This window comes from Molossus molossus, unplaced genomic scaffold (genome assembly GCF_014108415.1).
Source record: "Molossus molossus isolate mMolMol1 unplaced genomic scaffold, mMolMol1.p scaffold_m16_p_18, whole genome shotgun sequence".
Taxonomy (NCBI): Eukaryota; Metazoa; Chordata; class Mammalia; order Chiroptera; family Molossidae; genus Molossus; species Molossus molossus.
Genome location: NW_023425353.1, coordinates 63307721 through 63333222, shown reverse-complemented (window position 1 = coordinate 63333222; position 25502 = coordinate 63307721). Strand labels below are relative to the sequence as shown.

Below are 25502 nucleotides of genomic sequence, written 5' to 3'. Positions count from 1 at the left end.
CAGGCATCATTCCATCCAAAACCTGGATTTTCATATTTTCCTTACTTGTAGTGGGCTCAGACCTCCGAGCGTCCTGCTAGGGAGGGTGAGGGACAAAGGGACAGACTGTACTGCCCTCTGCCCCTTCCCCAGGTGCCTGAGTGCGGGAAGGGAGAGGCCAGAGTACTCAGTGCTGTGAGGGTCTTTATTAGGCAGACTTCCTTCTCGGCCTATTGCCCAGGTGTGGCCAGGGACAACCCATACAGTGTGGCTATTGCCACGGTCAGCAAGGCCAGCAGACTCAGTGGGGCCAGAAGTCCCTCCCTGGGTGAAGATCCAGGGTCCTTCATTGGAGGAAGGAACTTGGGTTTCCTGCTCCTCCCAAGGTTGGGGCTGGTGTCCCTGGTGCTGGCCAGGAGTGTGGTGGCAGATGAGCTTGAGCTGGTTCTAGTAGAGGCTGTGACCCTGTACATCGGCTTGACGGTGCTGAAGGGTCTGGCGTGAGCATCCACCCACTGCAGCAGGGCCCTCGGCCGCCACTGGCAGATGCTGAGCAGGGCGAGGACGTCCCCCTCAGCCGTGTGCGAGTCCGGTGGGGCCTGCCCGTACAGGCGTGTGTAGATGCTGCCCAGGCTGTAGCTCTTCCATGGACCTTGCTCTGGGGGTCTGCCATCTTGCTCCAGGGCCTTCAGGGCAGCAATGCTATCCACACAGAAGCCACTATCCAGAGCACTGTCAAGACCCAGCACAGCTATCTCTGCCTGGAGCAGGGGGAAGTCGTAGCGGTCACCGTTGTGGGCCACGAGGCACCAGGGCTGCGGCTGGCGCTGCAGGAAGGCCCGGAGCAGGCCGACTAGGTCGGCATCGAAGCACTGGCGCCCGTGCGCTGCCAGCACAGCCGTGCTCAGGCCAGTGATCTCGCTGGCTGCGGGGCTGCAGGCCTTCCCCGGAGCCACACACAGGGAGAGCTTGTCCACTACACGGGGCGGCAAGGGCACTGCGCGACACCGCCCCTGAGGTGTGGGAAGGCTCTCCAGGGCGCATCTGTGGATGGCCAGCAGGCACAGCTCTGTGATCTTGGGCTGGGAGAAGGGCAGTCCAGTGGCCTCCAGGTCCAAGAAGATAAGGGTCTGCATGGGCCCTGGGGGCAGGGCCTGCGGGTGCATGGTGGGTGCCTGCACTGAGCCTGGGAGGAGCACGACGGGAGCGGGTGAGCGCCCGTGATGAGATGAGAGCAGGGTTGGGGAGCGGGGAGCGTGGGCAGGAGCACCTCTCTGGCCCTCCCTCCCTGCACAGGTAGGCACTTTCGGTGATCTCTAGGACCCATTTTCAGGGCAGGAAGCCAGAGAGGGTGGGTGGCTTCCTTTGTGGGATCAGCACACACAACTGGGGGAGGTTTGGCTCCTTCCACAGTGCCCACTTAGTCTGGGGTTGGCGGGTGGAACCCTTGGCCTTCCCACCCTGCCCAGCCCCTTGGGGGTCTTCACTTACCAAGTAGCAGGCAGGCAGCAATGACTGGCCGGCTGATTCCCGCTGCTGGCCCCAGAGGCGAGAAGTGAAACTTAGCCTGCGCCCGCCTACAGCTGGTGTGAGCTAGGCCCGCCCTGCTAGTCAGCCTGCCTGGTTCCTCTCGCAACACCCAGTGCCTTCCCAGACCCTCCCCTCGTGACTCCCAAAAGCCTCACCTCTAGAGCTGCGGCCTGCTGGCTGGCACAGTGCACCAGGGCCCCCCAGTGAGAGAGCAAGCCAGGAGGACAAGGGCAGTGGTGCTCAGGCTATTGAGAAAGACCAGCTGCAGGACTCAAGCTTGCCAGGAGCCCCTGCTGTGGCCATTTTGCGCCCACCCTTTCGCCCCGCTTTCCCAGGCCTCCTGGTGTCGGTCCGAGCTGAGGGCTGCCTCCTTCCTTGCTGTACAATGGTTTCTTCCCTTGGCCTCAGCCCAAAGCGATGACTCAGGACAATTCCAGGAGCAGGGCAGGGCTCCTTCCTCCAGGCAGATTCGTTACCATAGGGACCGGTCTCAGCTCCAGCCAGGGGCGGGAAGGAGGATCCCAGCTTCCCTGGGTCATGTTCCCGCTCCATCCCTCCCACTGGGCCAACACAGATCAGACTCAGGCAACAAAGCTGGTGTGTTCGAAAACAGCCAGTCACAGCTTTTAATCAGTCTCTGCGGTGAGGGAAACACGTGCTTACAGACCTCAGCCACAGTCCATGTCGGGGTCATCCACATCGGTCTCGGTGGCACAGAGGTCATCCAGAGCAGCTTCTGAGCCAAAACAGAAGAGGATTCTCTGGTGAAGACTGGAAATGCTGGGAACCGAGGAAAGCTGGCCCCCAACACACCGAACCAGTCCCTTCCACGCCCAGGCCTCGCTCCCTCACTGCTGCAAGCAGTGACACAGGCAATCCTGACAGGGCTGTTTCTGGAAAATCTGCGGCTCTGCCAGGCTGACTCAGCAGATAGCAAAAGGCAGCCTGCTATGCTCAGAGAAAGTGCAGGAGGATAAGGACCCCAGTGCTGACAAAGGCCGTGGTGGATGGAGGACTGCAGGCCTGGAAGTCTGTCTGACTTGTTCTCCCACTTCAGGGAAAACCCACAGGTGGGGTGGGGCAGGGTGGGGTCCCCCTGCCAGCTCACCTTCACAGTCCGTCACATCCGGAAGACCTCGAATCAGCATGCTGACCCCTGGCATCACCTGGTCATACTGGTGCAGGACCTCCACACAGTGCACCGTGAAGAGCTTGTCCTTCTGGGACAGGCCGTGCAGCAGCAGCACCGTGTCCCGCAGACACCGCACTGTTCGCTTCTGCTGCTCAGTCCTTGGGGCCCCCCCTGCCCTCCGCAGTGTCAGCCACTGTCTGTGCAGCATCACAGTGAGCACTCGGACCACCTGGGGGTGCAGACTGAGGTCAAGTCTCATGGTTCCTGTACCCTAACAACTTGATCAGCTGGGCAGCACCTTTCCTAGCCACCCAAAGTGAGGAGGGTTGAGTGGCGGCAAGAGGGTCAGAAGCAGCACAGGGTCCCTGCGCAGGACCACCTCGCCCACCAACAGACCTGCACACTGTCGCCCCCTGCCTGCCCCTGGGCACTCACCTCCATGTTGCACTGGCAGTTGGAGCCAGTAACTGGGGATGAGGGGCTCTGCACGCCAAGCTTAGCCAGGAGCCACACAGCCTAGAACAAGAGCAGACTGTTCCAGAAGGAGACCCTGACCACAGTGAGGCCTTTCTCAGGCTTCTACAAGAGCTCCAACTGTTTGTCTGCAAGAACGGGGTCCAAGAGGTGGTGGTGTGGGGCCTTCTCAGGCCAGACTCAGGACCAACAGCTGTGCCTCACCAACAACCCACGTGCCTCCAGCCACCAGGCCCCATAGCCAAGAAGGTTCAGTTATCAGGCAACTCTGCCAAGTCCCATGGTAAACATTCAACAGAGGGGCTCTGGCATTTTTACCTCTTGTTCTAGTCGAAGCCACTGTGTGTCCGAGGCTACTTGGTCAGGCCTTGACGTGATGTACATGTAGAGCAGCAGCAGGAGGCAACCTTCTGGAAAGAACATGCCTCCTCTCACTTGGGTCCCCCTGTACAGGCTGCAGAAGCCCTCAGGAGCCCGGCCTGTCCCTGCCACCGCGCTTCCCTCCACCCTGCAGGAGTCCAGACACCCGCCCTGCCCAGCTGTACCCGAGTGGGAGCAGAGCTGAGGTGCCAGCTTCTCATGGTCCACCAGGAGGGATAGGAGCTCAACAGTCAGCAGCACACTGGGCAGGGGCATCTCTGGGCAGAGGCACTGTGGCAGCACCGGGAACATACACTGGAACCTAAAACACAGGGGCCCAGAGGAACGAGACACTTCCCCCCAATCCCATAGTTCACCCTCTTTCACTAGAGGGAATAGGAAATGCAAGCAGGCCAGTCCAGAGAGGAGACGTGGTTCAGACAGGCCTGCGTTCAAATGCCAGCTGACGACCACCTCCTCTTACATGAATGAGTGGACACTACCCTTCACTGCTGGTCTGCTGTGGCTTAGATGACAGGCCCTTACTTGGCCTCCATGGACCTCTGCTCCCAAATAGGGAAGCAGGTCTCAACTTGGGTGAGGGAAACGTATGTCCACCACCAAAGGACTAGCCAGGCTGCAGAAGTGATGGATGTGGACTTGCTATGGTTGGATCTTCCAAGACCACTCACTGAGCAAGTTTTTTCCTCGTCAGAAGACACCAGCTCCTCCGCTGGCAAATCTATGCGCTGGGGGAGCGCACGGGCGAGGGGCTCTGGGCACACTCTTCCCCAGGGGCCAGGCCAAAGGGACCACTATTACCAAGGCACCAAGACGACCACTGCTGATTATCCAACCTCGTGGGGGAGGCAATTCTGCATGTGTCCCCCTCCACGCACCCAGAGTGCCAGCACACAGCACTGAGGGTTAAGACTATTCCTCAGTACACACTGGGAAGCAAGGTCTCACTATTTGGGGCAAATTTGCTTTAGAACAAATCCTGTATGGCAGAGAAGCCGAATGTTTTCCGTTGCCAAGGAGTGCAGAATTTTGAGGGAAACTGGAATCTAACCTGGTTGTTAGAAGTGGACCCTAACTAGTCCACTAAAGCCCCTGAAACTATCTGCATGAATTAATCCATCTTCATCTCCAACACAGTGGTTTCCAAATTGGGCTTCTGATAGCACCAGCCTTCTTTCTTTCTTTCTTTTTTTTTTTTATCCTCACCCGAGGATATTTTTTTCCATTTTTTGTACAGATGGAGTGGGAGGGAGAGAGAGGAAGGGAGAGAGAGAGAGAAACATCGACGTGAAGGGACACATCGAGTGGCTGCCACCCGCACGACCAACCAGGGCTGGGGACAAACTGCAACCGAAGTACGTGCCCTTAGCGGGAACCGAACCCGGGTCTCTCCGGACCGCAGGCCGACGCTCTAACCGCTGAGCCAAACTGGCCAGGGCGCCAGCCTTCTTTCTAAATGAATTTTTGCAGCACCCCCGATGCACAATAAGTCACACTGCTTTGGTTGGAGTCGAGGATGGCAACTATTTGCTGTCTAGCCCCAGCCATCCTAGTACCGGGAACAACCCTGGACTTACTGCTACAGGGTCTGAGGGTGATTTGCCCTTGAGCCCAGGTGGGCAAGAATGCCCTCGGAGGCCACAGCTTGTCAGCATCACATACTGCTTTAGAGCCTCGGTAGCACCCACCAAGATCAAGTGGAAGCTGGATGGTAGTGGGGTTCAGCTCGCGGCAGGAAGGAATTCAGAGAAGCATGGAGTGGGAGGTGGTGTCGGTGATCAAGAGCAAAGGCTCAGGAGACTAGCTGGTTTGGAACCCCCCAGTATGCTCACTCTGGGATTTCAGACAAGTTTCCCTACCTCCACACAAGGGTTATCCACTCAACAGACACAGTGCTCTGTGAGCCAGGCTGCGTGAGGGTGCAGGGCTGAAGTTGTCACACGAGCTAGTGAACAGAAGGCATCTGTCTGGCCTGTGGTAAGTACCCATTAAATGACTATTTTTGATTTCCTATGGACAAGCTGAACAGGAATGGAATGATGGAGTATCTACCAAGAGAGATAGTAAAAATGTGGTTCTTGGTATTCAGTCACTTAACAAATATGAAACAAGCGGCCAGCCACTGAGCTGGGCCCCTGCCTGGCACTTAGGTGATGGTTCTGCCTACCGAGCTGTCCACACTGCACTGCAGCACTGGGTCCGGCTCCGAGCATCACCTGTAGGATGCACCAGACCAGCCAGAATATATTCAGATGGAAGTCAAGTGTTTTTAGAAACAGGTATCTGAGCTCAGAGGGGAAAAGATATATGCAGCCAGTACTCATTCCAATACTAGAATTGGCCTCTTGGTGGAGCAGAGGGGGAGGGGATGAGCTGCATGGTTTACAGGTCCTCTGAGTCGAGACTCTGGAACCCCAAGTTAGGAATTGAGGGCAACAGTGTTCATGAGCTAGGTCACCTATACTATCACTTCCAACATACCATAAGAGCAAGTCTGGTGGCTCATGCCAGAGGTGGGCACGATGACAGGCAGATCCCTAGCAAGGTCCGTGTGTGGGCTGCAGACTCTCCCCACACCCTGGGCTTCCTTGCGGAACCCACCAAATTTAAATGTGGTTGTGATACATGGTCTTCACAGGTCCATGTCCCAGGTTCAAAGGCCTCTTGGTTCAGCCTTTGTCTGTCCCAGGAGCAGGACACTCTTCTATAGTGGCTAACAGCCTTCTTTTATCACGTGTCTTTTACTTACCTGCTGAAGAAGCAGAATTAAGCCACATAAACCACTTCCTTGGTTCTCCCAATACCTGGTCCCACTTCCCACCACTTCAGAACTCCCTGAACAAGCCTTAGAACCTAAACCAAGGCTTATAACTGAGCAGTATAAATAAGTCAAGATATGAGCAAAGTATAAAGGCCCCAGGATAAACCTCAAGTGGTCAGGTAACACCCACAAAGAATCACGACTCCCATGCTGCATTATACCTGGGCAAGGAATCAAAGGGAGAGTTTTCAGCTAATTTCACCAAAACCTGAAGGCACTGGCTGAGTACATTAGCTTGAAGGTGACCTGTTGCTGCAGAAGAGAAAGCTAACAGGCGAAGAAGCATCTTCAGTAGTGGATGCTGGCCTTGGTCACTGGCAAGGCCTCCTGGGGCTGAGGTCACGCCCCCAGGGGAAACCAGGCTCTGGTTTTCTTCCCTAGCAGCGGAACCCGCCCCCACTCCGGACAGCAGCAGGCAGACGACTGCTCCGCTGTGGCACACCAGGTGCTGGAGAACGCTCAGTGAAGCCACACAGAAGTTCTCCAGGCTGCCCAGTGAGTCCTCAGCGCTGGCCTCGACCCCAGAGCTCACGCAGGTGGAACGTGTTGGCGAGTCCCCAGGGGCTCCGCTTCTCTTGGCCACTGCCAGATCCCGCACAGCCTGACAGTGTAAGCCGACGAAGAACTGCACAAGCGGGAGGAGATGCACGGCTCCAGGAAACTGGCAGAGCGGGAAGGTCCTTCTGCCTCCCTCCGCCGGGTCTCTGTCACATGAGCCTTCATCCCTGGCAATCAGATTCAGTCCAGTAAGTGCCAGGTTCTGTGCTTCTCTGAGGGCCGAGAGGGGAAATGACCCATCACGAGAACCTGTGGTCCTCAGGCCTGAAATCCCAGTGAAGATACTAGCAACAAACACAAAAGAAAATATACGCGTGTGAGATGGAGGTCAAGTCAAGGGCCCCAACCAATCTGCCTACCGAATTCTCTAGTTACCCTGTCCAGCGCACAGGCCTCCCAGGTTGGCAAATCCCAAAAAGTTTCTGAAACTTCTTTCTAAATAAGCTTTTTAGGAGTCTTGTGCTTACCTGCCAAACCCCGGTGACTGCAACAGGGTGCCAGTAGTAGCCTCAGGGCAACTGCTCAGGAGGTGGCACAGACCTAGGGACGACCCTGGGGTCAAAGGTTGCTTCAGGAGAAGGTTTATCAAAACGGAACCTGTGGAAAACAAGGTAATTCTAGAAGGTTCTGACATGGGAGGCCTTTCTATGGCTTCAGAAGGAAACAGTGAGGGTTCCTTGGATGCCAATTGTCCTCTAAGCTGCCACTAAGCCCCACTGGGACACCCGTGGGCACTGGGGGCTCAGGGACATACCTGCTCTTGGCCCCTTCCATTTTCTAGTCTTCTAAGTCACAACTACAACGTCCCCAGACTCTCTACAGGACTGCCGGGGGCATGCTCCTCAGAGCCCACGGTTCCCCAGGCACTGGCTCAGGGCGCTGCTCCTCAGACCCCACGGTTCCCCAGGCACTGGCTCAGGGCGCTGCTCCTCAGAGCCCACGGTTCCCCAGGCACTGGCTCAGGGCGCTGCTCCTGACCCCACGGTTCCCCAGGCACTGGCTCAGGGCGCTGCTCCTCAGACCCCACGGTTCCCCAGGCACTGGCTCAGGGCGCTGCTCCTCAGAGCCCACGGTTCCCCAGGCACTGGCTCAGGGCGCTGCTCCTCAGACCCCACGGTTCCCCAGGCACTGGCTCAGGGCGCTGCTCCTCAGACCCCACGGTTCCCCAGGCACTGGCTCAGGGCGCTGCTCCTCAGAGCCCACGGTTCCCCAGGCACTGGCTCAGGACACTGGTCCTCAGAGCCCCGGACGGTTCCCCAGGCACTGGCTCAGGGCACTGCTCCTCAGACCCCACGGTTCCCCAGGCACTGGCTCAGGGCACTGCTCCTCAGACCCCACGGTTCCCCAGGCACTGGCTCAGGGCACTGCTCCTCAGACCCCACGGTTCCCCAGGCACTGGCTCAGGGCGCTGCTCCTCAGACCCCACGGTTCCCCAGGCACTGGCTCAGGGCGCTGCTCCTCAGAGCCCCAGACAGTTCCCCAGGCACTGGCTCAGGACACTGGTCCTCAGAGCCCCGGACGGTTCCCCAGGCACTGGCTCAGGGCACTGGCAGCATCCCAGAGCGAGACTGGAGCCAGGCAGGCCTCCTGCAGAAGGAGCAGGGATTCTGGTACCTTGAGTGTTTGATCTCTGCATCAGGCTGCCAACAAGACTTTTTTGGGACTCTTCTTGTTTTATGGGGTCACCTCCCAGACTGTGGTTCTTATTTTCTGAAACTAGATAAAATGTAAGTCAAACCTTGAGCACAAAAGCACTGGCATATCAAAAACTCTTAAATATAAGAAGTTTAAAACACAGATTCTTTTACTTCTAGCCAGGGATACTCAAGAACCCTCGCATCTTGTTGCCTTCCTCGTGTGCACCAGGAACTCACACAAGGAAGAGTTGTTTGCCCCACTTCAAAGCGAGGCAGTAACATAAAAGCTGTGTCCACTAACACTTATATGGAGCTTTTTATGTTCCGGACAGTTCCAAGAGCTTTGCACATCAGCTCCTTTGTTCCGCACAGCGACCTTACGAGGTGTTATCCGTATCTCTGTTTTACATGTAGGACAACTGAGGCACAAGGTTAAGGGACTTGATGAAATCACACAAGTCAGTAAGTAGCAGTGTGACTGGGCCTCGTGGCCAGGCTGGTGGATTCCACTTCCTGCTCATAACACTACCCTATACTGCTCCTGTAGTTGCTAGACTCCAAAAATGTGAGTGACTGTGGTTCTAGAGGTGGCATGATAGCCAGGGATTTGAAAGAGCTGGTGGTGGGGGGGAGAGAGGCCCTACATGTGAATTATAAGATAAGCTGGCACAGCAGTCTCAGAGTGAAAACCTACTAATGCTAGGATATGGCAGAAGTGGCACTGTGACACTTCTGAGACTAGGCCACATATAGGATAGCTTCCACCTGGCTCTCGCTCTGGGTTTGCTAGCTCTAGTGGAAGCCAGTTAGCAGGTTAGGAGGTCAGCCAAGGAGCCCTGTGGAGATGCCCGCACGTGGAGAGGAACTCTGTTGCCAGCCATGTGAATAAGTCACCTTGAAATAGATCTTCATGATTCTACTCCCTGCAGAGACAAACCTTCCCCACTGTGCCATGTCAGAATTGCTGGCCCAAAGAAACCTGGAGACAATAACTACTCATTGTTGTTTTAAGCCATAGCCTGGGTGATCTGTTATACAGCAACAGATGATGGCTAGACTGACTTACCCTCTCTGCCTGCCAGCGACTTGTATCCTGGCTCTGTCTGGCAGGGGTGGGGAAGGGGCATGTTAGCATTAAAAGACTCCTTTGTAGGGAAAGACGGTTTTCCAAATTGTGGAGAACATGCTTCTGGCTTTAGAACCACAGAAGGGCTTTTCCTAGGGCTGGAAAAAGTGAACTATGAAAGCAAAGTAATGATTCTGCTTAAACCATTTAAAATACCTGGTTATAAAACTTCTAACAAGCTTTAAACTTTTCATACCTAGGTGATTTGACCAAAGGTTTTATCTGCTATATATCTAGCATTCTTCATCAGGACAGCAGTGTAAAATTCAGGGCATTTTAATAATAATAATGATGATGATGATATATTGCCATTTATGACAAATGGATGGATCTTAAGAGTATTATGCTAAGTGAAATAAGTCAGACAGAAAAGGACAAGAATCACCTGGCCGGTTTGGCTCAGCGGTTGGAGCACTGGCCTGCAGACCAGAGAGTCCAGGTTCAGTTCCCGCTAGGCCCTAGTGGCTAGGGGCACATACCAAAAAAAAAAAAAAAAAAGAAAGAGCAAGACCGAAGTGTCCTTCCTAACATTTGCATTTGCCCTGGCCGGTTTGGCTCAGCGGTTAGAGCGTCAGCCTGCGGTCCAGAGAGACCCAGGTTCAGTTCCCGCTAAGGGCATATACCTGGGTTGCAGTTTGTCCCCGGCCCTGGTTGGGTCATGAGGGAGGCAGCCACTCGATGTGTCCCTTTCATGTCGACGTTTCTCTCTCTCTTCCTCTCTCTCCCTCCCACACTATCTGAACAAAAAATGAAAAAATGTCCTCGGGTGAGGATAAAAGAAAAAAAAGAAAAGGACAAGAATCGGATTCCAAAATGGAGGTGGAATAAATAGAAGCTACACAGATCATCTCCCAGGATCAAACTGGAATTAAAACTAAAATAAAGAGAAATCGTCGGGAAAACGCAACAGAGAAGCCGCATGTGAGGACCATATAACCAAGGACACTGCATCAATCCTGGTAGGATTGCGGAGGTGCGAGACGGGGGCTAGGAGCCCACAGAGAGCAGCGGCCTTAGCTGTGAGCAGTGCCCTCGGGGTTAAACTCCCAAGCTCACTCCACAGCACAGAGAGCTGGGAAAGAGGCTAAAATAGCACAGCCACTCACCTTGGGCTCTGGCAGAAGGAGGGCAGGCTGGACTGGAACAGTGTGGGGATACTCAGGATTTGGAGGGCACTCAGAGCTTTGCTGAGTTGCAGCCACACAGGATGGTGACCATCTTACTCCTTCCTAGGGCTCTGGGCAGAGGTGACGGCCCCTCCCTCGGAGATTGAACCCCAACCAGGAGGAATATTGAAATGCAAATTGAGGCTCATTAACAACCAGCATCTGCCCCACCCTCAGGAAATCCCCTTACATTGAACACCTGAGGGAGTTTTTCTTTTATAATTTTTTTTTTTATCCTCACCTGAGGACATTTTTCCATTTTTTGTTCAGATAGAGTAGGAGAGATAGAGAGGAAGAGAGAGAGAGAGAGAGAGAGAGAGAGAGAGAGAGAGAGAAACATCAACATGAAAGGGGTACATCAAGTGGCTGCCACCTGCACAACCCAACCAGGGCCGGGGACAAACTGCAACTGAGGTATGTGCCCTTAGTGGGAACCGAACCCGGGTCTCTCTGGACCGCAGGCCAACGCTCTAACCACTGAGCAAAACCGGCCAAGGCTGGGAGTTTTTCTCTTTTTTTTTTTATCCTCACCTGAGGACATTTTTCCATTTTTAGTTCAGATAGAGCGGGAGGGAGAGAGAGGAAGAGAGAGAGAGAGAAACATCGATGTGAAGGGACACATCGAGTGGCTGCCACCCTCACGACCAACCAGGGCCGGGGACAAACTGCAACCGAGGCACATGCCCTTAGCGGGAACCGAACCCGGGTCTCTCTGTACCGCAGGCCGACGCTCTAACCACTGAGCCAAACCGGCCAGGGAAAGGCTGGGAGTTTTTCAATCAACTGAGAACCCAAGGCTCTTCAAGTAACCGTGACTAATAGCCTCCAGGCAAAAAGCTATAGGATAACTGAACTGTTCCTGGGTTTGCAACTCTACTCAGGAAATAAGACTTGACAGTGGTGTTTAACGTGGGTCCTCCCATGCTCATCCAAACCCAACAGAGGGAGCTACAAACAGCAGAACACCAACACCCACAGGGCAAATTTGGCAGGCTCCAAAACCCACTGAGATAGCCAAAATGGTGAACCAAAGAAACAAATCTCAAATGAAAGAACAAGAGACCTCTACCAAAGATGAGATAAATGAAATGCAGTTGAACAAGTTAAGAGAGCTAGAATTCAGAGCCATGATCTTGAGGAAGCTTAACAGCATGAGTAAGGACATCAACACCATGAGTAAAGACATAGAAATACTGAAAATCAACCAATTGGAAATGAAAAACCACCAAGAAGAAATAAAGAATGACATAGCAGAAATAAAGAACACATTGGAAGGACTAAACAGCAGAGTAGAGGAAGCTGAGGAAGCTGAGGACCAGATCAGTGAATTAGAAGACAGGGTAGAAAAAAATCAACCAATCAGAAAACCAAAAGGAAAAAACAATTAAAAAACATGAAGACAGCTTTAGAGAACTGTGGGACAACTGGAAACATAATAATATTCGCATCATAGAAGTTCCCAAAGACAAAGAAAATGAGCAAGGGTTACAGAATATATTTGAAGAAATAGTGACAGAAACTTCCCTTATTTGGTGAAGGAAGAAGGCATTCAAGTCCAAGAAGCACAGAGAGCCCCAAGTAAAAAGAACCCAAACAGGCCCACACCAAGACACATAGTAATTAAAATGTCAAAAATTAAAGACAAAGAGAGAATCCTAAAGGCAGCAAGAGATAAACAACAGGTTACCTACAAAGGAACCCCTATAAGGCTATCAGCTGACTTCTCAACAGAAACCTACAGGCCAGAAGGGAATGGCATGAAGTAATCAAGGTCATGGAAAACAAGGATCTGAATCCAAAACTACTCTACCCAGCAAGGCTATTATTCAAAATAGAAAGTCAAATAAAGAGCTTCCCAGACAAAAAAAGGGGAAGGGAATACATTAGCACCAAACCAGCACTGCAAGAAATTTTAAAAGGACTGCTGTAATTAGTAAAAGAAATAGAAAGAAAAATATAACCACACTAAACAAAAATGGCAATAAATAAGTACATATCAATAATCACCTTAAATGTAAATGGACTGAATGCTCCGATAAAAAGACACAGAGTAGCTGATTGAATAAGAAAGCATGACTCATATATATGTTATTTACAAGAGACCCACCTCACAACAAAAGACTCACATAGGTTGAAAGTGAAGGGATGGAAAAAAAATCTTCCAAGCAAACAAAAAGGAAAAAAAAGCTGGGGTAGCAATACTCATATCTGATAAAATAGATTTCAAAATGAAGGCCATAACTAGAGACAAGGAAGGCCACTACATAATATTGAAAGGATTTATCCACCAGGAAGATATAACCTTGGTAAACATATATGCACCCAATATAGGAGCACCAAAATATATTTAAAATCTTCTGGAGGACTTCAAAGGAGAAATCAACAGCAATACAATCATAGCAAGGGACTTCAACACCCCGCTGACATCACTGGATAGATCCTCTAGACAAAAAATTAGCAATGAAACAGACTCTAAATGAAGCACTAGACCAAATAGATGTAATAGATATCTACAGAGAATTACATGCCAAAACTACAGAATTCATATTCTTCTCAAGTGCACATGGGACATTCTCAAAGACAGACCACCTGTTAGGATACAAACTAAGTCTTTACAAGTTCAAGGAGATTAAAATCATATCAAGCATCTTCTCAGATCACAATGGCACAAAACTAGAAATCAATTGCAACAAGAACATGCAAAGACATTTGAACGCATGGAGACTAAATAGCATGTTGTTAAACAATGAATGGGTTACTAAGGAGATCAAGGAAGAAATTAAAAACTTCCTGGAAACCAATGAAAATGAACACACAACAACACAAAATCTATGGGATGCAGCAAAAGCAGTTCTAAGGGGAAGTTCATAGCACTACAGGCCTACCTCAAGAAACAAGAAAAATTTCTAATAGACTATCTAACCTCACAACTTAAAGAACTAGAAAGCAAACAAAAAGAAAACCCCAGAGCAAGTAGAAGAAAGGAAATAGTCAAGATCAGAGCAAAAATAAATTACATAGAGACCAAAAAAACAATTCAAAGGATCAATGAAACAAAGAGCTGGTTTTTCAAAAAGATAAACAAGTCTGATGGACCCTTGGCTAGACTCACCAAGAAACAAAGGGAGAGAACCCAAATACACAAAATCAGAAATGAAAGAGGAGAAGAAACAACTGACACCACAGAAATACAAAGGATCATTAACAACTACTATGAACAATTATATGGCAACAAATTAGACAATCTAAGCAAAATGGACAAATTTCTAGAAACACATAGTCTCCCAAAACTGGACCAGGAAGGGATAGAAAACTTGAACAGAGCAATTACAACTAAGGAAATTGAAGAGGTAATCAAGACTCTCCCAGCAAACAAAAGCCCAGGCCCAGATGGCTTCACCAGGGAGTTTTACTGAACATTCAATGAAGAACTAACACCCATTCTTCTCAAACTATTTCTTTTTTTTAAAAGAGTTTCTTTTTTTTAATCCTCATCCAAGGACATTTTTTTTTTTTTTTTTTTTTTTTGCATTTATCTTCAGATAGAGCAGGAGGGGAGAGGGAGGAAGAGAGAGAGAGAGAAGCATCCACGTGAGACAGACACATGGAATGGTTGCCACCCACACGACCCCAACCGGGGCTGGGGACAAACTGCAACCGAGGTATATGCCCTTAGCTGGAACTGAACCCAGGACTCTCCGGTCCATGGGCTGACACTCTAACTGCTGAGTCAAACTGGCCAGGGCTCCTCAAACTATTTTAAAAAATTCAAGAAGAAGGAAGACTTCCAAACTCGTTCTATGAGGCCAGCATAATTCTAATACCAAAATCAGAAAAAGACACTGCAAAGAAAGAGATATCATTAGGCCAATATCCCTGATGAACACAGATGCCAAAATCCTTAACAAAATACTAGCAAATTGGATCCAGGAATACATCAAAAAAATTATTCACTCCAAGTGGCACTCATCCCAGGGATGCAAGGCTGATACAATATTCGCAAATCAATAAATATGATACACCACATAAACAAAATGAAAGATAAAAATCATTTGATCATATCAATAGACGCTGAAAAGGCATTCGACAAAATCCAGCACCCATTTCAGATAAAAATGCTCAGCAATGTGAGAATAGAGGGATCATATCTCAACATAATAAAGGCCATATATGAAAGACCTACAGCCAACATCATATTCAATTGGCAAAAACTAAAAGCATTTGCCTTAAGAACAGGAACAAGACAGAGATGCCCACTTTTGCCACTCTTATTTAACATGGTGCTGGAAGTCTTAGCCACAGCAATCAGACATGAAGAAAAAAATAAAAGGGATCCAAATTAGAAAGGAGGAAGTGAAACTGTCATTATCCATAGATGACATGACATTATACATAGAAAACCCTAAAGACTCCATAAAAAATCTACTAGATTTAGCCAAATAAATGAATTTGGCAAAGTAGCAGGATACAAAATTAAAGTCAAGAAATTGATGTTATTCTTATACACCAATGATGAAGTCACAGAAAGAAACTAAAAAAACAATACCATTTACCATCGCGGCAAAAAAATTAAGATACCTAGGAATAAACTTAACCAAAGAAGTAAAGGACTTATTTGCTGAAAACTACAGGAAATTGGAAAAAATAAAAAATAATAGAGGAAAATATAAAAAAGAGGAAGCACATACCTTGTTCATGGATTGGGAGAATTAACATAATTAAAATGTCCATATTACCCAAAGCAATCTATAGATTCAATGCAATACCCAACAAAATACCAACGACATATTTTACAGAACTAGAACAAATACTTCAAAAGTTCATATGGAACCAAAAAAGACCCCAAATAGCCACAGCAATCTTGAAAAAGAAGGACAAAGTAGGTGGGATCACAATACTGGATATCAGGTTATACTACAAAGCTACTGTAATCAAAACAGCCTGGTACTGGCACAAGAACAGTCATATAGACCAGTGGAACAGAACAGAGAACCCAGAAATGGACCCAAGACATTATGCTCAATTAATATTTGACAAAGGTGGCAAGAGCATACAAAGGAGTAAAGCCAGTCTCTTTAATAGATGGTGTTGGGAAAATTGGACATGCAAAAAAACGAAACTAGACCATCAACTTACACCATACACAAGAATAAAGTCAAAATAGATAAAAGACTTAAATGTGACCCGTGAATCCATAAAAATCCTAGAAAAAAATGTAGGCATCAAATTTTCAGACATCATACGCAGCAGAATTTTCACTGATACAGCACCTAAGGCAACAGAAACAAAGAAAAAAATGAACACATGTGACTACATCAAACTAAAAAGCTTCTGCACAGCAAAAGAAACAACCATCAAAATGGAAAGGGAACCCACTGTATAGGAGAGCATAACTGCCAATGATACATCAGATAAGGGGTTAATTTCCAAAATATATAGAGTACTCATACAACTCAACAAAAGGAAGACAAAGAACCCAATTAAAAAATGGGCAGAGGACCTAAATAGACACCTCACCAAACAGGACATACAAATGGCCTAGAGATATATGAAGAAATGCTCAGCGTCACTAATCATCAGAGAGATGCAAATTAAAACAACAATGAGGTATCACCTCACACCATCAGAATGACCACCATTGACAAATCATCAAACAAGTGTTGGCGAGGGTGCGGAGAAAAGGGGACTCTAGTGCACTGCTGGTGGGAATGCAGACTGGTGCAGCCACAATGGAAAGCACTATGGTGTTACCTCAAAAAATTAAAAATTGAACTGCCATTTAACCCAGTGATCCCACTTCTAGGAATATACCCTAAGAAGCCTGAAACACCAATCAGAAAGAATATATGTAACCCCATGTTCATAGCAGCACTATTTACAATAGCTAAGAGCTGGAAACAGCCCAAGTGTCCATCAGTAGACAAACCGATAAAAAAGTTGTGGTACATATACACAATGGAGTACTATGCAGCTGTAAGAAAGAAAGATCTTTTATCCTTTGAGATGACATGGAGGGACCTGGAGAGTATTATGCTAAGAGAAACAAGCCAAGCAGAAAAAGACAAGCATCACATGATCTCACTTATTTGTGGAATATAATAAACATAACAGTTTGAGGAACAGGGTAGACCCAGAGACGTAGAAGTAGGGTACAGACTGACAACCTTCAGAAGAGGGGGTGGGGAGGGAGGGAAGAGATAAACCACAAAACTTATACGCACGTATGCATAACCGATGGACATGGACAACAAAGCTGGGGATGGGGTGGGGGAAATGGGGAGAAGGGTGTCAATGGGGAAAAAAAGGAGAAATACCTGTAACAAAAATATAAATAAATAACAACAACAACACAAAAGAGGACAAGAACCATTGATTTCATTTATATATGGGATATAAAACAAAAAGCAACAAATGGACTTCTGGTCAAGATGGCAGTGTAGGTAACCGCGGCAGCGCGTCCTCCCACAACCACATCAAAGTTACAACTAAACTACAGAGCAACCATCATTCAAAACCACCTGACATCGAGCTGAATGGAAGTCCTACAACTACGGAATTAAAGCAGCAGCCACATCGAAACTGGTAGGAGCAGAGGCGGATGGGCTGGTCCCACACCCACGTGTGGCGGATAAAAATCAGGAGGGTACCTCGGCTGGGAAGGTCTTTCCTGAGGACTGAGGGGTCCCCGTCCCACACCAGGTGCCCCACTCAGGGTTCCAGTGCCAGGAAGAGAATCCCCATCACTTCTGGCTGGAAAAACCAGCGGGAACTGAGGTTCAGGGAGGCTGAGGCGGCTGGAGCCCCAGGCAGCTCCTCTTAAAGGGCCCGCGCACGGAATTATTGGACTCATTCCCTCTAAGCTTGGAGGGGAGGCAGCTAGAGGGGCGCCAGAGACATACAGGGAAGAACTGAGTTGTTTGGCACTGGATCCAGTGCTGGAGACGGGGCTTTCTCCGGGACAAACGTGCTGTCAGAGGCCTTTGTTCCTTTGGTGAGCCCTTCTCTGGGGCGGCAACAGCCACAATATCTGGGACTCCAGCAACCTGGCTCACACTGGTTGCCTCGCCCTGGTGATTCTGAGGCCCCGCCCCACCCAACTTTCAGGCCCACCCAAGCTGTTGCCACTTGCTTAACCATAGGATTGGCCTGTCTGGGATCCTGTTTCAGGTTTTCCTAAATTCTTTCAAACAAGCAACATCTGGTCTCAGATAGCCTCATACCTCTTGTTAAGTAATACATAGAAACAAACACAGGGAGGCAGCCAAAATGAGGAGACAAAGAAACAGGTCCCAAATGAAAGAACAGAACAAAACCCCAAGAAAAGAACTAAGCGAAATGGAGATAAGCAACCTAACAGATGCTGAGTTCAAAATACTGCTTATAAGGATGCTCAATGACCTTAGTGAGGGCCTCAAGAGCATAAAAAAGGACCAGTCAGAAATGATGGATGCACAGTCAGAAATGAAGGAAGCATTAACTGAAATAAAGAATAATTTACACAGATTCAATAGTAGAGTATGTAAATCCAAGAAGCAAACCATTGATTTGGAATATAAGGAAGCAAAAAACACCCAATCAGAACAGCAAAAAGAAAAAAGAATCCAACAAAATGAGGATAGGGTAAGGAGCCTCTGGGACAACTTCAAGCGTGCCAACATTCGCATCTTGGGGGTGCCAGAAGGAGAAGAGAGAGAACAAGAAATTGAAAACCTGTTTGAAACAATAATGGCAGAAAACTTCCCTAACTTGGTGAAGGAAACAGACATAAAAGTCCAGGAAGCACAGAGTCCCAAACAAGATGAACCCCAAGAGGCCCACACCAAGACACATCATCATCAAAATGCAAAAGGTTCAAGACAAAGAGAATCTTAAAAGCAGCAAGAGAAAAGCAGTTAGTTACCTACAAGGGAGTTCCCATAAGCCTGTCAGCTGATTTCTCAAAAGAAATTTTGCAGGCCAGAAGGGAGTGGCAAGAAATATTCAGAGTGATGAAAAGCAAGAACCTACAACCAAGATTACTCTATCCTGCAAAGCTGTCATTTAGAATCGATGGCCATATAAAGACTTTCCCAGACAAGAAAAAGTTAAAGGAGTTCATCACCACCAAACCATTATTATATGAAATGATGAAGGGTCTTTTTGAAGAAAAAGATAAAATATATGAACAAACCAAATGGCAATGAATACATATCTATCGCCAGTGGAATCCACAAACAAAATGAACAGGTAGAACAGAAACATTCTCATAGATACAGAGAACATTTTGTTGGTTGCCAGATGGGAGGGGGTTGGGGGAATGGGTGAAAAAGGTGAAGGGATTAAGAAGTACAAATGCATTGCTAGACTGACAAACCTTAAAGGGAAAGGGGTTGGGGGGGTGGATAGAAATAAACCAAAGAACTTATATGCATAACCAATGAACACAGACAATAGTGTGGGAAAAGGCGGGAGGGGAGCGGGAGTGGGGAGGAGGGGGTCAATGGGGGAAAAATGAGGAACATCTGAAATACATTCAACAATAAAGATTAAAAACAAAAACAAAAACAAAAAAAGCAAGAAATGACCAAACAAATTCATAGATAAACAACAATATGGTGATTATCAGAAGGGAAGGGGTTGGGGGAAGGACAAAGAGGGTAAAGGGATCAAATATACGGTGATGAAAGGAGACTTGACTTTGGATGGTGAGCACACAATGAAGTGTACAGATGCTGTATTATATAGTTGTACACCTAAAATTTATATGTCATTAGCCAGTTACCCCAATTAATTTTAAAAAAGAAATAATAAGGCTTAACAATGCAGTAATAAAAAATGCAAAGCAGAGAATAATTCAAGGCATTTTGATCCAAAGTGTTGAAAAAAATATTTCAGCCCTGGCCGGTTTGGCTCAGCGGTTAGAGCATCGGCCTGCGGTCCGGAGAGACCCGGGTTTGGTTCCCACTAAGGGCATATACCTGGGTTGCAGTTTGTCCCCGGCCCTGGTTGGTCGTGCGGGTGGCGACCACTCTATGTGTCCCTTTCACATCGATGTTTCTCTCTCTCTCTGTTCCTCTCTCTCCTTCCCACTCTATCTGAACAAAGAATGGAAAAATGTCCTCGAGTGAGGATGATTAAAAAAATATATATATATATATATTTCATTTATTTCCATAGTCTTCTAATCACCGATAAATATTGGCCATAATTCCATTACTATTTCTAATTTCACCAAACATGTTTTCTTTTCTTTTTTTTTTTAATCTTCACCCGAGGACATTTTTCCATTTTTTGTTCAGATAGAGCAGGAGGGAGAGAGAGGAAGAGAGAGAGAGAGAGAAACATCGACGTGAAGGGACACATCGAGTGGCTGCCACCCGCAGGACCAACCAGGGCCGGGGACAAACTGCAACCGAGGTACATGCCCTTAGCGGGAACCGAACCCGGGTCTCTCTGTACCGCAGGCCGACGCTCTAACCGCTGAGCCAAACCGGCCAGGGCTCACCAAACATGTTTTCAATGCGGAACCACCTCTTTTTAAATAGGGAATGAAATAAAAGACTTTCAGTAGAAAGAGGATTAATTAGAAAATGTTTTGTCACCTGAAACTAATATAATATTAGTGCTGATGGATCAGATTGATATCAAAAATAAAAAAAGACCCCAGGGCAGCAAATGAGAAAAAAATATTCCAAGGGATTGGAACTGAAATATACCTGTGCTTGGGACAAAATCAGTTATTTAAAACAAATTACATAAAAATGAATACTGGCCCACCCCAAAAGTTTGGAGATGATCTTTCTGGCCTTTTCTAGTCCCAAGGAACTGTGTTTATAAAGTCCTACACAAAGAAAGCACGTCTGGAGTGTGGGGCTTTTATGCTGCGATGCCCCAAACCATTCAAGCCTCATCCAAATCACCTTTGAGGCCCTCGGCAAAGAGGACCTAGACACATGGCAGAGTCCAAATAGCCTTCATTCAGGACGAGCCTGACACCGTTCTTCAGACTTTTTAATAAACAGGGCAAAACTGAACTTTTCCCTCCAACATCAACATTACCTGCTGTGGGAAACGGAGGGAATAGCTAGTTTATTTGCCCGTTCACTGCTTTGAAGCTTTGTCCTTAATTCATTCATCTCTGCATCTTTAAACTGGAGTTCAGACTGCAGTGATTGGAGCTGGAAGGCAAAGACACATATTTCATCATATAGACATCACATTTACAAAAATATCTCTGGGCTTCAAAATCTCAAGCTAACGAAAAACAAACAATGAGTAATAAGAATAAAAGTCTGCTGTGATGTAAATGCTCTAAAGTATAAAGCTTTAGCCTTCTTTCTGAAAAACAGCATGATATTCTGGAAATACCTATCTTCATGGTTGGGGGGGTTAAATAATAATAATGACTGTCAAATGCTCAGCACAGAGCTTGACGAGGTGCCATATCTCAAAATAACATGCTGACCCTTTAATGAATGTAGTGGTGCACAATTCCAGGTCTTCTTGAAAGTCAGGACAGAGCATTTGGAAGGGTTTCACGAAACCCTGTGCAGTGTGTGGAGACTTGCTGCTCTGGCCTGCAGGGCCCACAGCCCACAGTAGCTGCTGTCACTCCTGGGCACACTCTGTGCCAGGCACAGCACCAGACACAGTAAGTGCAGAACCACTTAGTCTCACAAAAACCCTTCTGGTTATTTTCTGGGATAAGGGATATGAGTCACAGAATTTAAGTCATTACCATGAGGTCACCACTGTGTGTGATAAAGCCTGGAATCAAACTATGGTTTGTCTGACTGCAAACCCCTTGCTCTTCATCATGTATATGGAAAGGCCACCACTGCTATTAGTACTGGGCACAGGCAGTGCTTCTTTAAAGTTTGCTGAAAGAAGTAATGGCAGAATAAGATCCCATGTCCTTGAGACTGAAGACTTGGAAAGTGTTGAAAGAAAGTGGTGGTATACTCACTGGACACATACTTTTTCTTCCCAGAAGAGCATCTCCCTCCCCTGGAAAACAATCATTTCCCAACCTCTGACTATGTGATTTGAATGAGAGCTATTGTCTCTGTGGTTACAGTGACTGGTTCAGGGGCAGGCACCTGACTCAGGTTAGACCAAGTTTAAATTTTACAATTTCCCCAGCATTTTAAAACTACAGATGGGAGTCCAAGTCTTCAGTCTACTCTGGGCTATGAAATGTAAGCCCAGGAGCTTCCAGAGAACACAGCCTCTAGCACAAGGATAGAGCCTGTTGATAGTATGGAGAATACAGATGAGTCTTAGCAAGGCTTGAGCCAGTTGAGGCCCCAGCACACCCATTTTCCCTAGACTTAGTTATGGAAGCCAATACCTTTCCTTCTGGCATAAGCTAGATCAGTTGAGTTTCTGATCTGCCAAAAGAGCCCTAATTTAAACCTATTTCTGAAAAGTCTAAGCTAGTGATTTATTTCTTCCAAGACCAACTACCACAGCAAAGCAGTTCCATTTAAGTCCTTTTCCAAACCACATGCAGAGCCTGAAGAAAAGGACATGCAATGAGTAGGCAGCAGAAAATATTTAACACGAAGAACTGTTGAAATCTTTCTAGAATAATATTTACAGACAACTTTGGTCATTGTTTCTAAAGGAACTCAGTGAACAGGCCAAGTTGATGTCCATAATGATCAAAACAAATGCTCTGGATCACCTTTTTGGAGAATTCCTTTTCTTTGTCACTGAGTGCCTGAGTTTTCTCTTGCTCAAGAAAGAAATGTGATCTTCTCTGTTCCTCTAAAGTGGATTCTGTCTGATGTAGGGAGTCCCGCAAAATTTTAATTTCTCCATTTTTAATGAGAACTTCTTCTTCCATTGCCTTCATCTGTAAATCCCAAATCAATCTTATGAAAAGTTTGTAAAAGAAAATTATATATGTACTTATTTCAACATGTAGCTGGGGAGATGGTGAAAGCCCATGTAAAACGTGTCTATAGACCAATGAATGCTCAAAATACCTGTACCAACCAGACGTCACCATGGTTTGCTAGGCCCATTCATAGAACATCTGATATTCAGCAAGAAAGCTTAAAGACATATGACACTCACACATGAGATTCTGTAGGCTCTAGTAAGTCTTAAACAATCTGGGTCACACACTTCACAGAAGTAAAATTCCACATTATGTTCCTGGTTTTCCTAGGGACCCAGGTTGGTCATACGAAGAATTTCTTTTCGCCCTGGCCAGTTTTGCTCAGCGGTTAGAGTGTCGGCCTACGGTTCAGAGAGATCCGGGTTCGGTTCCCGCTAAGGGCACGTACCTCGGTTGCAGTTTGTCCCCGGCCCTGGTTGGGTTGTGTGGGTGGCAGCCACTCGATGTGTCCCTTTCATGTCGATGTTTTTCTCTCTCTCTCTCCCTCCCTCCCTCCCACTCTATCTGAACAAAAAATGGAAAAATGTCCTCGGGTAAGGATAAAAAAAAAAAAATTTTTTTTCAAAACTGCTAATGAAAATAGCAACCATTATGATGTGTTCCTTACATGACACATGCTATAAACTGATCTCTGTGCTAAAACAGGAAGTTTGTATCTCTTTTTGGGTCAGGTGCTCAGTGTTTCTTTTCTTTCCTGGTCTGTCAGGAATCTCAGGATTTAGTTTCTTTCAGCCATAATTTTCTGGTTTTCTTTTCCCAGATTACCCCATTTATGGGATGACTTCTAGTCTCTTGTTTTAAAACTTTATATATTTTATTGTGCAATGAATGCATAAGTGAATGAATTAGCTGTAAAAACCACAAGTAAAGTTACTTACCTTTTCTTTAAGTTCTTTGTATTGGGCCTGAAGTAACTCTAATTCAAAATTATCTTTAACTGGAACATTTTCTCTGTTTTTCCCTGCAGGAGTTTTGGACATCCCATCTAATCTGGAGATGTTATGAACACCTGTAAGAAATAATTCCCATATACTTTTTAGGACCCAACATTTTCCTACTTTTGCCAGACAATGCTGAAAAAAATCACTCTTGAAAGCAAATTAGAGAAAGATCTAGTAAGAAATACAGGTCTTGCCCTGGTTGGTTTTCTCAGTGGTTAGAGCGCCGGCCTGCAGTCCAGAGAGACCCAGGTTCGGTTCCCGCTAGGGGCACGTGCCTCGGTTGCAGTTTGTCCCCGGCCCTGGTTCGTCATGCGGGTGGCAGCCACTCAATGTGTCCCTTTCACATCGATGTTTCTCTCTCTCTCCCCCTCCCACTCTACCGGAACAAAAAATGGAAAACTGTCCTGAATGAGGATTAAAAAAAAAAAAAAGAAATATAGGTCTTTTCCAACCTAGGAATATGATTCAAACTCATAAATGATCTTTATGAAATAACAGATCCTTCACCCTCTCCCTATCACCCACCCAATTTTTTTTATTTTTTATCCTCACCCAAGGACATTTTTCTATTTTTTGTTCAGATAGAGTGAGAGGGAGAGAGAGAGAGAAAAACATGGACGTGAAAGGGACACATCGAGGGGCTGCCACCCGCACAACCAACCCGGGCTGGGGACAAACTGCAACCGAGGTACAGGCCCTCAGCGGGAACCGAACCCAGGTCTCTCTGGACTGCAGGCCGACACTCTAACTGCTGAGTCAAACCAGCCAGGGCTGTTTTCATTGATTTTAAGGGAGAGGGAGACAGAAACATACATCGACTGTCTCCTGCAGGCCCCCTACTGGGGATCGAACCCACAATCTGGGTATGTTCCCTGACTGGGAATAGAACCTGCCACTTTTGGTACATGGGTAAACACTCAACTACTGAACCACACTGGCTGGGTGTCACCCACCCAATTTTAAGTCTCATTTAAATACTGAGAGGCACTGTGAAGATCTCGCTGGTCAGAATTCAGCAGTCTATTACTCAACAATATTTACTGAGCACTTACTATATGCCAGATGTGATTAGTCTCTAACAGTACAATGGTGAGCAAAATGGATTGTCCTTACACTCATGGATCTTACAGGACTTTAAAAAAGAAGCACATGTATATATAAATGTAAAATTACAACTGTAAGAACAGCTTTGGAGAACAAATATAGGAAAGCCTATATTAGGGGGATTTGATCCAACTGAATCATTGGAAGGCTTCCCTGAGGAAGTGATGACTGAGCTGAGAACTGAAGAACAAGCAGGAATTACCCAGATGAGTGGGGATGGAGAATGGATGGAAACAAAACTCAATGTACAAGAAACAGCAATGTGCAACATGTTTGCATTGTAAAGAAGCAGAGAGAATTCAGGAATAAAGGAAGGTCAGTCAGTGTGGCTAAAACCCAGAGAGGAAGAGGGAAAGGGACAGACCATGCTGGGCCTGTCAGGCCACATTAAGGATGAGGACATTTTCCCATTTTTGTTCAGATAGAGTGGGAGGGAAAGAGAGGAAGAGAGAGAAACATCGACGTGAAAGGAACACATCGAGTGGCTGCCATCCGCACGACCAACCAGAGCCGGGTACAAACTGCAACCGAGGTACACACCCTTAATGGGAACCGAACCTGGGTCTCTCTGGACCGCAGGCCGACACTCTAACCGCTGAGGCATACTGGCCAGGGCCACATTAAGGATTTTGATCTTTATACTAAAAAAGTGGGAAGTCATTACAGGGCTTTCAATAAAGGTGTTCACATGTATCAGTGTGAGACACAGCCAGAATTAAGTTTTGAAAAGATCACTCTGGTTGTGGTGTGAAGTCTGACTTGTAGGGAG

General features: G+C 47.3%; 2 protein-coding genes across 2 annotated transcripts; both read right to left on the bottom strand.

The window, feature by feature from the left end:
• Positions 1-122: 122 nt before the first annotated feature.
• TREX1 (three prime repair exonuclease 1) lies at positions 123-1725 on the bottom strand. Its single transcript, XM_036266497.1, has 3 exons — positions 1665-1725; positions 1471-1515; positions 123-1165 (listed from the first exon to the last, which is right to left on the bottom strand). Exon 3 carries the CDS (start codon positions 1143-1145, stop codon positions 210-212), a length of 936 nt encoding a protein of 311 aa, XP_036122390.1. The 5' UTR covers positions 1146-1165; positions 1471-1515; positions 1665-1725; the 3' UTR covers positions 123-209.
• Positions 1726-2162: 437 nt separating this feature from the next.
• On the bottom strand, positions 2163-23699 carry LOC118633054 (ATR interacting protein). The gene is made up of 12 exons (XM_036266498.1): positions 23567-23699; positions 22470-22640; positions 20843-20961; positions 9579-9736; positions 8490-8585; positions 7343-7472; positions 6479-7159; positions 3661-3797; positions 3434-3525; positions 3077-3157; positions 2618-2870; positions 2163-2245 (listed from the first exon to the last, which is right to left on the bottom strand). Exons 1-12 carry the CDS (start codon positions 23666-23668, stop codon positions 2178-2180), a joined length of 2088 nt encoding a protein of 695 aa, XP_036122391.1. The 5' UTR covers positions 23669-23699; the 3' UTR covers positions 2163-2177.
• Between the last annotated feature and the right edge of the window lie 1803 nt (positions 23700-25502).

What these genes read in the sequence shown, in the direction of transcription:
- LOC118633054 (XM_036266498.1), bottom strand. Translation starts at nt 23,668, where the DNA reads ATGTCCAAAACTCCTGCAGGGAAAAACAGAGAAAATGTTCCAGTTAAA. An exon ending in ACTGCCAGTGCAACATGGAG is followed by an intron (nt 2,871 to 3,076) that starts GTGAGTGCCCAG and finishes CTGCACCCCCAG; the next exon opens with GTGGTCCGAGTGCTCACTGT. An exon ending in GGATGTGACGGACTGTGAAG is followed by an intron (nt 2,246 to 2,617) that starts GTGAGCTGGCAG and finishes GTTTTGGCTCAG; the next exon opens with AAGCTGCTCTGGATGACCTC.
- TREX1 (XM_036266497.1), bottom strand. Translation starts at nt 1,145, where the DNA reads ATGCACCCGCAGGCCCTGCCCCCAGGGCCCATGCAGACCCTTATCTTC.